Source organism: Oncorhynchus kisutch, linkage group LG7 (genome assembly GCF_002021735.2).
Source record: "Oncorhynchus kisutch isolate 150728-3 linkage group LG7, Okis_V2, whole genome shotgun sequence".
Lineage (NCBI taxonomy): Eukaryota > Metazoa > Chordata > Actinopteri > Salmoniformes > Salmonidae > Oncorhynchus > Oncorhynchus kisutch.
Window position 1 is genome coordinate 14,870,956 of NC_034180.2, and position 16,464 is coordinate 14,887,419.

At 41.4% G+C, this 16,464-nt stretch overlaps 1 protein-coding gene across 1 annotated transcript in view; it reads right to left on the bottom strand.

Moving 5' to 3' along the window:
* Positions 1-8,891: 8,891 nt before the first annotated feature.
* The window catches only part of LOC109882865 (integral membrane protein GPR137B), a 34,181-nt gene continuing 26,608 nt past the window's right edge, over positions 8,892-16,464 (bottom strand). Inside the window, exon 7 of the mRNA XM_020474959.2 lies at positions 8,892-16,233. Within this exon, the coding sequence (XP_020330548.1) occupies positions 16,026-16,233 (208 nt within the window). The 3' untranslated portion in view covers positions 8,892-16,025. The remainder of the gene's footprint in view (positions 16,234-16,464) is intronic.

Consider the following 16,464-nt stretch of genomic DNA (forward strand, 5'->3'; position numbering starts at 1 on the left):
GCAAACAAGAGTGAAGTTGTGTGTGTATATGAAACAGGGGCGGGAGTGCCTCAGTTTGTCCCGTTCACTTATCTGTACAACACTTTCACCTACATTTGCAAAAAGCAGGTCGATAAAATATGAATACGTGGCGAAAGATACCTTTTTGTCGGAGTTGATCATTTGGCAGTGTTTACATTACAAATACAGGATGAAGAAAAAGATTATATCAACGACACCAGTGTGCCTCCCTGTCCCTGAAGTTCTTTATTGTACATCATTGTTTCAGTGATAGTAACATAAACAGTGATGCATTGTATCATGTTATAGCAATACAGCAGCTGATACAATGTTTCGAGTTACAGTATCAGTGGGCAAAATAAGAATTAAATGCTTCTGTGATGCGTGATGTTACCAATCTTCCCGGAAATACAATTTGATATTTAAATTTGATACAATTGGTATTTTATGTTTTATGTGTAAACCTTGATGTTTTTTTTTGCATTGACAGTTTTCTGTTGTATTTTTTAAATTCTCTAATACATCCATTAATATATCCTTAATTGGGCCTCTTTAGGGAAGGCTGACTGGCAAGGCACACCACTGAAACATCAGTAGGACCTCAAATATATTATCGGGCCATTGTTTAACAGCAGTGTCCTTTTCTGTCACACAATGCACCGTTGCCTTCAGCTGAGTGTGCTCAATATTGACTATAAGTGGAAGGGGGGGGGGGGGGGTGGATAGACGTCCAACCACAGTGGGATAACAATTAAGAACTTCAGCTTCTTGAGAGGGGTGTCATCTGAAAGGAAGCATATTAAAGAAGGGGGGTTGTGACAAGGACTCATAATCCACAGACGGATGCTTAGATCCTAGATGCTGTCCAATGGTAATTAACTCATGTGTTGAAACAGAGCACAAGGAGAGGTCTATTGGGTTTGTTGGAAAGTGGACAGTTCTCTTGAATCAGTCAAAAGCTCAAGCCATCGCAAATTGGATTGAAAGACCAACAATTACAGTTAACCTCTGTGTTGATCCATTATAGCATGAGAACTACAGTGCATTCGGAAAGTATTCAGACCCCTTATTCTAAAATTGCTATTTTTTTTTATTTTTTTATTATCAACCTACACACAATACCCCATAATGACAAAGCAAAAACAGGTTTTTAGAGATGTTTGCATTTTGCCACAACTTTAGAAGTATACTTGTCCATTTGGAAGACCCATTTGCGACCAAGCTTTAACTTCCTGACTGATGTCTTGAGATGTTGCTTCAATATATCCACATCATTTTCCTCCCTCATGCTGCCATCTATTTTGTGAAGTGCATCAGTCCATCCTGCAGCAAAGCACCCCCACAACATGATGCTGCCACCCCCATGCTTCACGGTTGGGATGGTGTTCTTCGGCTTGCAAGCTTCCCCCTTTTTTCTCCAAACATAACAATGGTCATTATGGCCAAACAGTTCTATTTTTGTTTCATCAGACCAGAGGACATTTCTCCAAAAAGTACGATCTTTGTCCCCATGTGCAGTTGTAAACCATAGTCTGGCTTTTTTTATGGTCGGTTTTGGAGCAGTGGCTTGTTCCATGCTGAGCGGCCTTTCAGGTTATGTCGATATAGGACTTGTTTGACTGTGGATATAGATACTTTTGTACCTGTTTCCTCCAGCATCTTCACAAGGTCCTTTGCTGTTGTTCTGGGATTGATTTGCACTTTTCGACCAAAGTACCTTAATCTCTAGAAGACAGAATGCATCTCCTTCCTGAGAGGTATGACGGCTGCGTGCTCCCATGGTGTTTATACTTGCGTACTTTTGTTTGACAGATGAACGTGGGACCTTCAGGCATTTGAAAATTGCTCCCAAGGATGAACTAGACTTGTGAAGGTCTACAATTTTTTTCTGAAGTCTTGGCTGATTTCTTTTGATTTTCCCATGATATCAAGCAAAGAGGCACTGAGATTGAAGGTAGGCCTTGAAATACATCCACACGTACACCTCCAATTGACTCAAATTATGTCAATTAGCCCATCAGAAGCTTCTAAAGCTATGACAGTCAACTTAGTGTATATAAACTTCTGACCCACTGGAATTGTGATACAGTGAATTATAAGTGAAATAATATGTCTGAAAACAATTGTTGGAAAAATTACTTGTATCATGCACAAAGCAGATGTCCTAACCAACTTGCCAAAACTATAGTTTAAGAGCAATTTTTGGAGTGTTGAAAAACAAGTTTTAATGACTCCAACCTAAGTATATGAAAACTTCTGACTTCAACTGTATGTTTTATGAAGGTTTTACTTGATGAATCAATGTATGTAAATCTGAAATGTCAGACTACAAATTGCAAGAGGAGATTAGGTCATATGTTAACAGAACGTGTAATTTAGCCTATTAAAAACTAAATCTGTGTTTCAAGTGAGAATTAGGCAGGCCTGAAGCCGAAAAAGAAAGGAAATGATTGCCTACTTCACCCATATTTTATAGTTTTTTTTGCAGAAAAAAGTAGTGTGTTGTTTCAATATCTAGCTACAAAACTAGAGGGCAAAAAACATAATTCACTACCTAGTGTAACGGTTCTCTTGGGGTGAAGTAGAGGCAGACCAAAATGCAGCGTGATTATATTGATTCATGTTTAATAAACAAAGATAAACACGAACACTACAAAACAATAAACGTGGAAAACCAAAAACAGCCCTATCTAGTGCAAAACACAGAGACAGGAACAATCACCCACAAACACACAGTGAAACCCAGGCTACCTAAGTATGATTCTCAATCAGAGACAACTAATGACACCTGCCTCTGATTGAGAACCATACTAGGCCGAAACAGAAATACCCCAAAACATAGAAAAACAAACATAGACTGCCCACCCAACTCACGCCCTGACCATACTAAATAAATACAAAACAAAGGAAATAAAGGTCAGAACGTGACACCTAGATTTGAATTTAGTTGAACTACCACCAAGCTACTCTAAAATGTATTAAATTACCAATTGAACTACCTGTACAGTGCCTTCAGAAAGTACTGTATTTACACCCCTTGACTTTTCTACCTGTTGCTGTGTTACAGTCACCGGCCTACCCCATAATGTCATAGTGGAATAATATTTTTCGAAATATATACAAATTCATACAAAAATGAAAAGCTGAAATGTCTTGAGTTAATAAATATTCATCCCTTTTGTTATAGCAAGCCTAAATACGTTAAAAAACCCAGATGATTCTGGGCTAATTGTGCTGTAAGTCGTTTTGGATAAAAGCATCTGCTAAATGGAATTTATTATTATTAATATTATTATTATAATAGTTCACTACTCCCCAACACTGCATATTGGTTGCTGAAAAGTATGTTGGTTCTGAATCATACAATTACAAAAAAATGATTGATCAGGCCTATGTTCTGTGATTTTTCCAGTGCAGTTCATTTTGGAAGATATTTTTAGTGCACATCTCTTTCAACCTCCAAACAAGCATGTTTATAATATCCAGTAAAATTGTACTTCTTAATTAAAATAATGAGAGTATACTAGTATGCAGTGGACAAAGGCCTACCTCAGTGTTAATTTACCTCAATGGATGAAAAATCCAAAAAGCCTCTGAGGTTTGGTCGCCATCTTGTGGGTATAGAACTTATCAAAGTCCTCTTTACCTGGCAAGTGAAACAGAAGTTTAGTTGGTTACATAGACCTATTTGTGGTGTGATGAGTGGGTCTGAAACTTTAGTTTCAGAAAACATGAGGAATATAATGGCCCAGATACACCACGCGTAAAATCGACGTCGGCGAGACTTGCGTGATATGGAGGTAGGTGATTCACAGGCTGTAGGTGCCCCCCCCCCCCCCCCCCCCCCTCCACAGGTAGGATTTGAACACATCAAAAGTCATGGCATAACAAAAATAGAATTACAGAAAATTAGCTGTAAAACTAATTGCCTCATGACAGAATGTATAGAATTGCAGCAAATTTACTTTAAAATATCAAATATTCTCTCAGATTCATTGAAAGATGTGTAGAATAGCATGGGAATACCTACATAACAGCTAACTATCTCTCTGCCCCATGGCAATATGTGTAGAAATGTAGGAAATTAGCTTTAAAACAGCAACATTTTCGCTCAGCCACATGGCAAAATGTGTAGAATAGCATGAGATTAGCTATACAACTGCAAAAAAAAAAAATAGCATAATGGCAAATGGCAAAATGTGTAGAATTGTACAGTTGAAGTCAGAAGTTTACATACAATTAGGTTGGAGTCATTAAAACTTGTTTTTCAACCTCTCCACAAATGTATTGTTAACAAACTATAGTTTTTGCAAGTCGGTTAGGACTTCTACTTCATGCATGACGCAAGTAATTTTTCCAACAATTGTTTACAGACAGATTATCTTACATATAACTCACTGTATCACAATTCCACTGGGTCAGAAGTTTACATAACACTAAATGACACTAAATTGACTGTGCCTTTAAACAACTTGGAAAATTCCAGAATATGATGTCATGGCTTTAGAAGCTTCTGATAGGCTAATTGACATAATTTGAGTCAATTCTGGAGAGCACTTTGAGATATCAGCTGATGTAAGAAGGGCTTTATAAATACATCTGATTTTATTTGAATTGGATGTGTATCTGTGGATGTATTCCAAGGCCTACCTTCAAACTCAGTGCCTCTTTGCTTGACATCATGGGAAAATCAAAAGAAATCAGCCAAGACTTCAGAAAATAATTTGTAGACCACAAGTCTGGTTCATCCTTGGGAGCAAATCAATCCCAGAACAACTGCAAAGGATCTTGTGAAGATGCTGGAGGAAACAGGTACAAAAGTAACTATTTCCACAGTAAAACGAGTCCTATATTGACATAACCTGAAAGGCAGATCAGCAAGGAAGAAGCCACTGCTCCAAAACCGCCATAAAAAAGCCAGACTACCGTTTACAACTGCACTTGGGGATAAAGATCGTACTTCTTAGAGAAATGTCCTCTGGTCTGATGAAACAAAATAGAACTGTTTGGCCATAATGTCTATCGTTATGTTTGGAGGAAAAAGGGGGAAGCTTGCAAGTCGAAGAACACCATCCCAACCGTGAAGCATGGGGGTGGCAGCATCATGTTGTGGGGGTGCTTTGCTGCAGGAGGGACTGGTGAACTTCACAAAATAGATGGCATTATGAGACAAGAAAATTATGTGGATATATTGAAGCAACATCTCAAAACATCAGTTAAAGTTTGGTTGCAAATGGGTCTTCCAAATTAACAATAACCCCAAGCCTACTTCTAAAGTAGGACAACAAAGTCAAGGTATTGAAGTGGCCATCACAAAGCCCTGACCTCATTCCTATAGAAAATGTGTGGGCAAAACTGAAAAAGCGTGTGCAAGCAAGGAGGCCTACAAACCTGACTCAGTTACACCAGCTCTGTCAGGAGGAATGGGCCAAATTTCACCCAACTTAATGTGGGAAGCTTGTGGAAGGCTGCCCGAAATGTTTGACCCAAGTTAAACAATTTAAAGGCAATGCTACCAAATACTAATTGAGTGTATGTAAACTTCTGACCCCCTGGGAATGGGATGAAAGAAATGAAAGCTGAAATAAATCATTCTCTACTATTATTCTGACATTTCACCTTCTTAAAATAAAGTGCTGATCCTAACTGACCTAAGACAGGGAATTTTTACTAGGATTAATAAGAGTTCTACTGTTGTCAATGTTAGGCTACCTGCTACACTGGTGCATGGAGACTATTTTTCTCGGATCCACCCACGTAAACAGCATAAGTGCCTGAAATAATTAGTGTAAATCCTTTTTTGACAATTAAAACATTCACTCAGCTTCATAGTAATACAAACAGTACTAATGTCCTGTTCACGGTTGTGCATGCATAATCCAGGTGTAGCTCCTCTGTAATTTATATACACTACATGTTTATTTTAATAATTTATTTATAGGGGACAATTTACATTAATTAACATCAATATTACAATAATGCAACATTCATGTAAGTGTGCCGGGGTTAGCCAAAAGCTAATTTGCACCCTTAGTACCAGGGCAAGTTAGAGCAATTACACAACAGTACAAAATACAAATACATTACATTGAATAATATATAATTCTAACAACAACTTATTTGTAATAAAAACACTATCATCAACTGTCGTCTTACATATGAGGACAACTTGTGTACAAGTTTTGATATTTCATTCCAGTATATTGTAGCTCTAACAGAGAAGACCGATTGACCAAATTTACTGTGTCAAAGTGACAACGCAATTCCCTGTAGTTACTGCCCTTGTTGTCCTGGAGTTGCTTTCCTTGAGCATGCTATGCAAGGCATAGGGGTGGAGGGGCAAGACAGTGCAGGATATTAAAGACAAGGCTTGCATCTACATACTGCTTAAAGCTATCCAGACTGAATAAATTATGTTTGTGAATGATGTGACAATGGAGGTAACAGTTTGGTTTGTTATCAAAAATCTTAAGTGTTTGTTTGTAGAGTGATTCAATTGGTTTCAGAATAGTAGCTCCTGTTTGTGACCAGCAGGTGAGGCAATATCTCAGACGTGAGAAGATCATAGCCTGCATATATAGTTTGGCGGCCTCCATAGGAAGGTAAGGTCTTATAAATCTAAAATTTGAAAATTGTTAACCACCTTCTTCACATGTTTCTTAAATGTCAAGTTGGAGTCCAAAATGACACCAAGATACCTGAAGAGTTAGACACAACTTTCAGATTCTCCCCATTAACAAGAACAGCTCATTGGGAAGAATTCATTAATTTCTTAGAGAAGTACATACAAACAGTCTTGTCAATATTTAAATGCAGGTAAGAATCAGTCATCCATTTGGAAACGTGTACCATAAGTTAACTGAAGCTGTTTACAACTTGATACAACGTGTTCAAAGGGCACCCCGATGATTGGTATGGGGACCAGTGGGTTTTGGAAGTGTGCTTTTGGAGCAGTGATTGGACACTCCGGGCAGCTGCGACAATAGTCTTCCACGGCCCTACTCATCCCAGGCTAGTGGAACCGGGCTCTGATCTGTTCCTGGGTCTTCTCCATTCCCAGGTGTGCCCCCAACAGGTGGGTGTGGGCCAGCTGAAGAACGGTTCCCACATACCGTCGGGGCAGCAACACTTGAAGTTGAAGTTCCCCCTGTTGGTGTGACACCTGATACAAAAGGTTATTCTTGATTTGGAAATGGGTTTACACCAGTCATTCACCCCCGGAAGTAGCTGTCCATCCACCGCTATCACTTGGGCTGTGGCGGCTTTTAAGTTCGGATCCTCCCAATGGGCAGTCCCGAATTGTCCCCTCAGTTGGCCCCCCGCGTGCGTCTCGACTGGTCCTTTGAAATTGAGGAGGGGGAGGATGGGCTCCTCCTCCAGTGGGTCACTCAGACTCCGGACTTGTAGATAGAGGTTTGTCAACCGCTTGGTTCCGGGCCGCGCAGGCGACAGGCCGTCTTCGGCCGACTCATACCTTTTTCCTCAGATCATGCCTCCACAGTGCACAGCAGGTCAATCTCGTCCCACGAGGAGGGGTACCGGCAACTCCGGTACAGCACCCACTACCATTTGGCAGCACCCTTGTGGCGTCACGATATTGGCCCATTCGGTTGGATACCGCTTTGTGTCACTGAGGACACAGGAAATGGACATCTCCCTACCACGTTTGGTCCCCTGGTTCAGCAAGCTCGTGGTTATTAGCATTTCTTCCGGAGTCTAATAGAGCTTCCGTGTCGTGTCCGTCAACCTTCACCGGGACCATGGGTGCGGTTGATTTGTGGTGCGCCCAACAGGAGGTGACGTAGTTCACTGCGTGGCCCACCTCGCCTCCGGGGCTTGCTGATGGTATCGACTTCTCTCGAGAAGGGCAATTACAGGCAAGGTGCCCCCAGGCGCCACAATCAAAAAACCTCCTTTGGTCTCCATCTACCTGAGGTCATCGGTGGCGGGTCGGCTCTACCCCAGCCGTCTCTCCACGGGTATGCGATCCTTTGGCCCTGCCGACTGTCGGTTCGGGGTACACAGTGGCTTTATTGGCTGTCCTTCCGTCCCTTTGGACGGGTCCCGACTCGGTCATGCTCCCACTTGATTTTTAAGGGTAGGGAGAAGTGCAGTGAATAGTGCAAGTTTTTAGAATGTCAATATAAATTCATGTAATTATGGTTGTTTGTAATTTTGTCTTGCCTTTTAATCATTATATGTGTTATTGTTTTTACCATCGAGGACCACTTTGGAAACATGCGTTTTAATGCTTTCAAGTGATATCCTCTGCGTCCACATTGTACATTTTGTTGTATGTCTGTTACCCAAAATAAATTAAATTAATCGTCAGGACTTTAGGATGACTTTCCGCAACATATCCAGAATAATGGGCTGCATGGGCTGTGTTAAATGAGTGAACCGGAAAGTTCCCTTAACTCTGTGTGTGTGTGTGTGTTGGGGGAGGGATATTTGACTGCTCAGAAACATATTGTTGTGATACAAAGATCTATTTTAGTTAGTGAGGTAATAGTGTGGTTATACTGTGACCATTGTAGGTGACAGTAGGTCAGTGGAGACTTCTCAGATGAGGAAGGGGAGGACCATTCTCCTCAAACAAAATAAAAATATAACAAAAATATATTCAAGTCACCAAATCATTGATTAAAACTCACTGTTTTGCAATGAAGGCCTACAGTAACCTCCACAGCACCGTAGGGTAGCACCATGGTGTAGCCGGAGGACAACTAGTTTCCGTCCTCCACTGTGTACACTGAAATGTGAAAGTCCTGACAAGTGACTTACAAGGGATGCAACAAAACAAATAAAGGAACATGGACCGTAACCAATACCGTTTCAGCTACATGGCACTTTGATACTGTATCAGGGTAAAAAAATTATACTTTGCACCATTTGCATTTCTTGCAATAGCTTTTCATAATCAATTTATTGGTGAATGGTGAATGTTACTCACATGAAATATGTTGTATACACATGTAAAACGTGTTGACCAATCATTGATAGAATGTGTACACTTCTCAGGGCCTTTCGAGGTGCTTATCCAATCTTTCTCAATGGCAGATTGGCTGTAAGGTAACTGTATGTAATTTGATGTAGAGATTATTTTCTATGACTGAAATAAATATAGGTCTGTACACAATCTGTTAAGTAAAAACATAAAGAACACACACCCTTTTGGTGAGGTGCACACGAGCGAAAGATACTATACAAATAAAAAATAAAGTCGCACACTCATCTCTTCTTGCTGTAAGAGTAAATAGCTTGCCCAATCTCCTATTCCTGTAGCATGAGGCTGCTTAATGTACAAGTACACCCCATGGTCAAGAAGATGGTCTATCGCACGGCCTTATGCTGAGTGCCAAGCAAAGAGGTGTTGAGTCTTCTTTGGTTATAACTCACCCGGGGATTGAACCCCCAACCTTCCAATCTTTAGGCTAATCTCTGAGTGGCGATCAGTTTCACGGTTTCATATAAGTCTCTTAAATCAGGGTGAAATACTCTGATGAAGGATTTTTTGCCAAAATGTTAGTAAAATAAAGAAGAGATGAATGTGCGGCTATCTTTTCCCTATCAAGGTCAGTAGCCGTTGAAATGATACACATTTATCATTGTCATTTCCAATCCTCCTCTAGCACATCAAGGATTATATACTTTACATGCGCCATCACCAGTACACAAACATGTTTTTTAATCCCCCCCAAAAAACACCTTCATAATGGATTTCACTGCCTATCTGCTGCTGGTTTCCTCTGTTCCAAGTGAGGCAAAACACTGGCTTTGATAACTCCTCACACGGACCGTTTTGACCACATGCTTGAGCATCCTTGTGAATATTGGTAAAGGCAGAAGGGTGTTGATTATGGATCAACTGTGAAATCAACATCAGTTGCATGATTAGATGCGAATCTGTGAAGCCAAATCTTGATCACACATCTTAAATCAGAGATGAGTGGGAATACAGTGGATTGAACAGTCTTGTCAAAACACACAGGAGCTCAAACCTGATCCGCTTTAAAACACATATAATTGAATCGTAGTCGATTGGTCTTGGCCGACCAAGACACAAAACCCAATTTCGACATCGTCGTTCACAGACCAGAGAAACCTCTGTGAGGTGATAATGTTGGTCAGGACTTAGGAATGCAAACCAACTCTTAACGCACTGGTTATGGTTTGCACCATCAAAGAAAGTGGGCGATTCATATTTATGTTTGATTTATCAATTGCAGTCACATTGTTAACCAGAGGGTTCTTGAGCCTTCAGAGAACTGGACTGTGTTCATTGTGTTCAAAACACAGGGAGAGACTACCTGGACATCAAATAAGAAATGCAAATGTTAATTTTCTGTTGCAAAACAATTTAAAACGGTGTCCATTGCATGTTTTGATAAACATGCCCCGTCTTTGTTATTTTGCTGTGTATAGAGTACCACAATGTGAGTCATAATATCCATAAAACCTAGGGGTCAAACAGGGAAATGGTTCCAATCAATTTCCACCATTTTAGAAACACTTAAAATAAAGTCTGTGTTTCTTGTAGGCGTACCCTGGCATTATGTGTTGATAACTGTGTAAATCTCTTCAGGACAAGGTGACTTTTATCAATAGATTCGTCTGTATTTAACTCCCCAAATAGAAATACTAATTAGCTGCTAATGTGGCTATCCTAAAAAAAAACTACAAATGCCATGATGATCTGGATGAGACCGCCAAAATCGAGGCAAAGGTAAGAATATAAGGGATGAACTATCTATAGCGGGAGTAGACGTGACACTATCTAATGTTAGCTAAATGTAGTAATGAATAAATTGGCAAAATTTCTTTAAATTGAAAATTCTGCAAACTGTCTTGTGCACATTTTAAATCGACACAATACCTGTTAGCAAAGGTGTCCGCTAGAGATGATGTGCAGCAGGAGTTTGCAGTGATTTGTAGTTTTTCATGATGTCTACTTTGATTTGAATATGCTAATTAGTATCAGAGTAGATAGAGCCAAATATATTGACGAAAGTCACCTTGTCTGAGAGATTTACATGGTTATAAAAACTTCACGCCAGGGTAAGCCTACATGAAACACAGCCCTTATTTTAAGTGTTTCTAAAATCCCCTATGGGAAAAATGAAGGGTGGAAAACAAATGGAAACATTTCCCTGTTTGACCGCTAGGTTTTTGGGGTATTATGACATCTCCACAGTGGGGCTCTATCATGCCCTTGAATGCAGCCTCTAGTTCTGCAGAGGACTTTTGTTATACCTTCTGTGTTCAGATGAAAAGCTTTATTTTAACAGGGTAGTGCTTGCAAACATCTTTAGTGATCTATGAAAGATGGGTAAAAGTGTTACATTCATTGGCCACCAATAAAGAATTTGAGACAAATTATAATTATTATAAAAGGCTAAACCTGCTCTTTGCTAGACACAAGAGCTTATATAGCAATAGATTTCACAGAAACAAAATCAGCAAAAAAATACAATACTTTCAACACATAGATTTGAACATAAGTTGCTGTTAAACAGAAAGTTGAATATTTTAGCAAATAAGCCCTTTATCTACTTCCCCAGAGTCAGATGAACCCATGCATACCATTTTTGTGTCTCTGTGTTCAGTTTGAAAGAAGTTGCCGACTAGCGACAGCGTAATTGCTAACTAGAGCTATAGCAATAGTTTATTGAACTAACCCTAGCTAGCATTGATTGGCTCACAAAAATACCTCTAACTCCCTTCATACTGGACGCAAAGACATACAAAATGTTATCCACGATTTCATCTGACTATCTCTTTAAGTAAGGATCATTTGCAATCATGCCAGAGATGTATGTTCTTGGATATAAGGGTGAAAATATCAACATTTGCCAGTATTTTCCAATTGATTATAGCGGTCTGCTCGCTTTTGCTTACTGACAGAGATTTGCTGCAACCATCACACACGGATGCAACTTAGTTTGAGACTCCAAAGCAAATTAAAGGAAAGACAACCATCTGTTTGTTCCTACACCCAAATCCATTACCCTGCAGAATCCACCTCTAAAATTATTTTTTTAAGGAAAAGGGGGAATAAAATACAATAAAAATCTTTAAAGCAGTTCCCATGGCTGGCCGGAATTGGCTTATGGCCCTGGGAGGGTGAGAGGAAGTTCAACCTGCGGGTATACTATAGAGATAAATAGAGGACTCATATGTGTATCTGTGCCATTCTAGAGTAATAGACAGCAGCTCCATTAAGGCTATCTTTTAAAATAGTACATTTTCAATTGGCTAATCCCTCCTAATGACCCAGTTGGAAATGACTCCAACCGGGTCATCAGGAAGGATCAGCTAATGAAGATGGAAGTCCCACCCAATTGCCTACATTAAAAATGGGGGAAGCCCTCAATGGCGGTGCCCATGCTAAAACAGCCTTTTGGCCACTAGAGGCCTCTATCATTCTCTGTGGGTTATATGTTTTCACTTCCTGTCGAACTGGACATTTCCTGTATGACCACCACAGCACCAAAGGTCAAAAGGTGACATCAGCCATATGATGCAATGACAGTCCCAAACACAGAGATGTTGGGAGAAAATAGCATAAAATATACATAAAAAGCCTCCCGAGTGGCACAGCGGTCTAAGGCACTGCATCGCAGTGCTTGAGGTGTCACTACAGACCCAGGTTCGATCCCGGGCTGTGTCACAACCGGCCGTGATCAAGAGTCCCACAGGGAGGCGCACAATTGGCGCAGCATCGTCTGGGTTAGGGGAGGGTTTGGCTGGGGGGGCTTTACTTGGCTCATCGTCCTAGCTCCTTGTGGTGGGCTGGGAGCCTGCAAACTGACCTCTGTTGGAGTTGGAGCGAAATTGGGGAGAAAAGGGGGTAAATAAAAACATTTAAAAAAATAATATACTTAAAATATGATTGCATTTGTCAGCAGATATTAATTGACATAACTCATATAACGTCAACAACGACAACACTTGATCTCAGACATTCATGGAAGAAAGGAAACAAGAAAAGAATGGCAAAATAAAACCAAACAAAAAATTAAATATGATTAGAAGGCATATCAAATGTGTAGAGAGCAATTCCTCTTGCCCTCTCTGAACAGGTTTTTGCAAACACAAAACTCTGTTCAACAGTAACAAACAAAGGAAAGTGTCACATCTGTGCCCACTACACCCTCTGGTGTTCATCCGGTGTCTTCCTAACCTTCAGTTCTCCCCCTGTACACACTCTCCTTTGGTGTGATTGTGTGGTTGGAAACAGGTGTGCTGGAGTCAGAGCTGATCCCTACCAGCTGCAAATCATCCCATAATCAAGACCTCTACATATACTCATCCCTGCCTCCTCCACTCGGCCAGATCGTAATCTCTGCTCAGTCCGTTATCACGCTAGCCTTTTGTCTATTATCAAGATCCTGTTACTTTGCTTTGCTCTTTTTCCTCCCGTACACAATTTTTTGTCCTCTCCACATCTCACCACCAACCACGTTGCTCTGGATATCACTCACAACTATTACCTTGGATTCCCCTCAGGACCCGTTCCCCTGTTCTACTCAACCAATTCCAACCTCACTCTACACTCCTGGTTTTTGCAACTCATCTGAGCTACCCCGGTTCTGCATTCCCAATTCTCTGATGAATGCACAAAAAGGTTTATTGATCCCGGCTTCCTCTTCCGAGTCCGCTCTTGGGTTCACCCCCTTCGCTCATCGTAAAAGGAAAGGAAAGACAATCAACAGTTTTCTTACCTCCTACCTAAACACTTTCTGTGCATATAAGCATGTTTAGCAAACACATTCACACACATACTCGCCCTGTACACCTGGGCCGTACCACTATCTCGACATGGAAAAGTCCAAACTAGTAGCCATGGAGTATAAAAAACAAACATAGAATCCAGTTAAAAATGAAATAAGTAGGTGGTCATAAAGCTTATTAATAATTTTTGATATATACAGCATTTTGTGCAAAACGTTTTCCACAAGGAAAAAAAACTAACAGTAACATGTAATGGCACATTTTCAGGTATCCTTGTATGGTGGTGTAGCCTGGTCTCAGATCTGTCTGTGCTATTTTTGCCAACTCTTATGGCCAATGGGGTGACTATGACCAGAGTTGCTGGCAAGACCAAACAAACAGATCTGGGTCCAGGCTAATGATGGTGATCGTGATGCTGTAAACTACCACATGGATACAGCTACTATTATAGTCAAGATATAGAAAGAGAGGGAGGGCGTCTTTAAGCCCATCTATCCCTCTCTGTCACCGGTTAACCTGGTCCCAGATATTTTTGTGCTGTCTGGTGACAATGACCATTAGAGTTGTAAAGAAAACACAAACTGAGCTGGGACCTTGCTAGTGCTTTGCCAGGAGTAGCCTACTGTACTATAAAACTGGACTACAAACATTTTGATATGATCACTCCACCGATCCACACTTAGTCCGTACATTCACTTTACTGGGTCCAGATCAGAAAATTCATTCAGAAACATATTGTTTCCCCACAGTCTATGCTCCATTATGGGCCTCTCGTCGAAACGGAGTTCCCAAGGAGCTAGGAAAGCTGGAGGCTCGAGACTACATTTTACGCCCAACTCTCGATCTGTGGCCTTCCTCTTCCACACAGTCTTTGACAGTGTGAAAAATTCAAACACACAAAGTATTGACCCTTCCCACAGTGTCCCAGTGCACATTGGGCTCGAATACTGAGAGCATTGCCCATGATTCTAGCCCCATTTGGTGCTGGTTTAGAAGGACATGGTCATGGATGTCTCATTGCTCAGATAACAACTGGTCTTTACAGGGAAATGAGACATGGTCCAGGGAAGGAACACAAAGTCTGAGATTGTATAAAGATCCAAGTTTACATTAAAGCCAGAGTCTTGTCCTCAGAATGTGAAGTGAGGGGATTTTTTCAAGTGCAAATGTCACCTCCAGACTCATGGAGGGGAGTCTGTGTGCAGGGGGTAGCGGGGAGAACTTCCCACTGGACCAAAGCAAAATAGGACATTTGGAGTGCTGGTCCATGTACTTGTCTGGTCCTTGAAAGAGATAGAGGACTAACTTTTCTGTTTGATGTCCGACAAACAGAGTGTGTGTGTGTGGAAAAGCTGAGAAGCACAATCCTTTCCTTACAAACACTTCTTAGGAATAGTACAATGTTCCAGGAAGAGCCCTGCACGGAAAAGTGTAAAGCCCGAGCCCTACCCATGCTCACAACGTTCAGGCCCTACACCACCCAGGCCCAATTGCTTCTGCAAAATTTAATGCCCTGCCAAAAACCCAAAATCAGAAATAACTTCCTCAGTTTGTAAATCCATTAGCTGCTCCTCCGTCTGTCACTCGCTCTGCATCCGCTCAGCTCATGGTGGCTCTGAGTCTGAGTATCCATAGCAATGGCTCTGCTTGGGCTACTTTTCATCACTCTAAACTCCTAAAAAACCCAAGGAACATTATTATTTTCTGTGAAATAATCTCTCCTGTTTTATATGTAATGTGGTTGAAGAACTTAGTTAAATATGACTGTACTGCGCAGCAGAGAACACACATGGTTCAGCTTCAAAATGTTAGTGATCAATCTAGTGATACCCGAGCCCTGCCCGTTCTCTAGTTATTGATGAAAAAAATAGACCCTACCTGGCCCTAACCCGATGTATAATGTCGGGGGCCGTTGGGCTCAGGTTGGGTAGCAGACCTCTGTTTCAGGACTGTGGTAATAGACATGTTGGAAAGCTTTTTTAATAAACAGAATATCACTCAGCTGACCATTCCCTAACCACCACTGACCTCAAATGATCTCCCCTTGTCTGGCCCTAGAAATCCCAATGGTCGTCACCATGCCTACAACAAGATGGGTAGTTAAGTAGCCCTGGTGGGGTGGGACCGGGTTGAAAGCTGGAATGAGGGAGGCGTGGCCACACACCGCCAGTCACAGGATCGCCAGGGTAACCCAGAGGGTCGTAGCCATGTAGCTGAAGGTCAGGAGCGCCCCTTTCCTGAGTGTTTTCTGGATTACTTTCAGGGGTATCTACTGGGGACGGCGGGGGTGGTTAGTTCTGAGGGGTGCAGTAGTGATTCTGGGGGGTAGAATAGTAGTTATGGTGCTGGTTGGACTGGATGTTGCCGTAGGCTAGGAGAAGGGGTGCGGTGGAGGTCTGGGAGCCGGTGGGGAGATGGGGGATCCCTGTAAGGCTGCCATTCCTCTGGGTGGAGCTGTACCAGCTGGGGTCCAACTGGGGCGTCGAGGACAGGAAACTACTGTGGAATGGAAGGGACAGGCTTAAATCAGCATTGTATCTGTATGGGGGATATAAGACGTTAGGTTGACTGGGGGATGTAGAATGTTATGTGTGACTGTATGGGCGACTGTGTAAAGGGAATATAGGAAGTTACATGTGACACCCCTTGACTTTTTCCAGATTTAGTTGTGTTACAGGCTTAATTTAAAATCTATTAAATTGAGGTTCTGTGTCACTGGCTTACACAAAA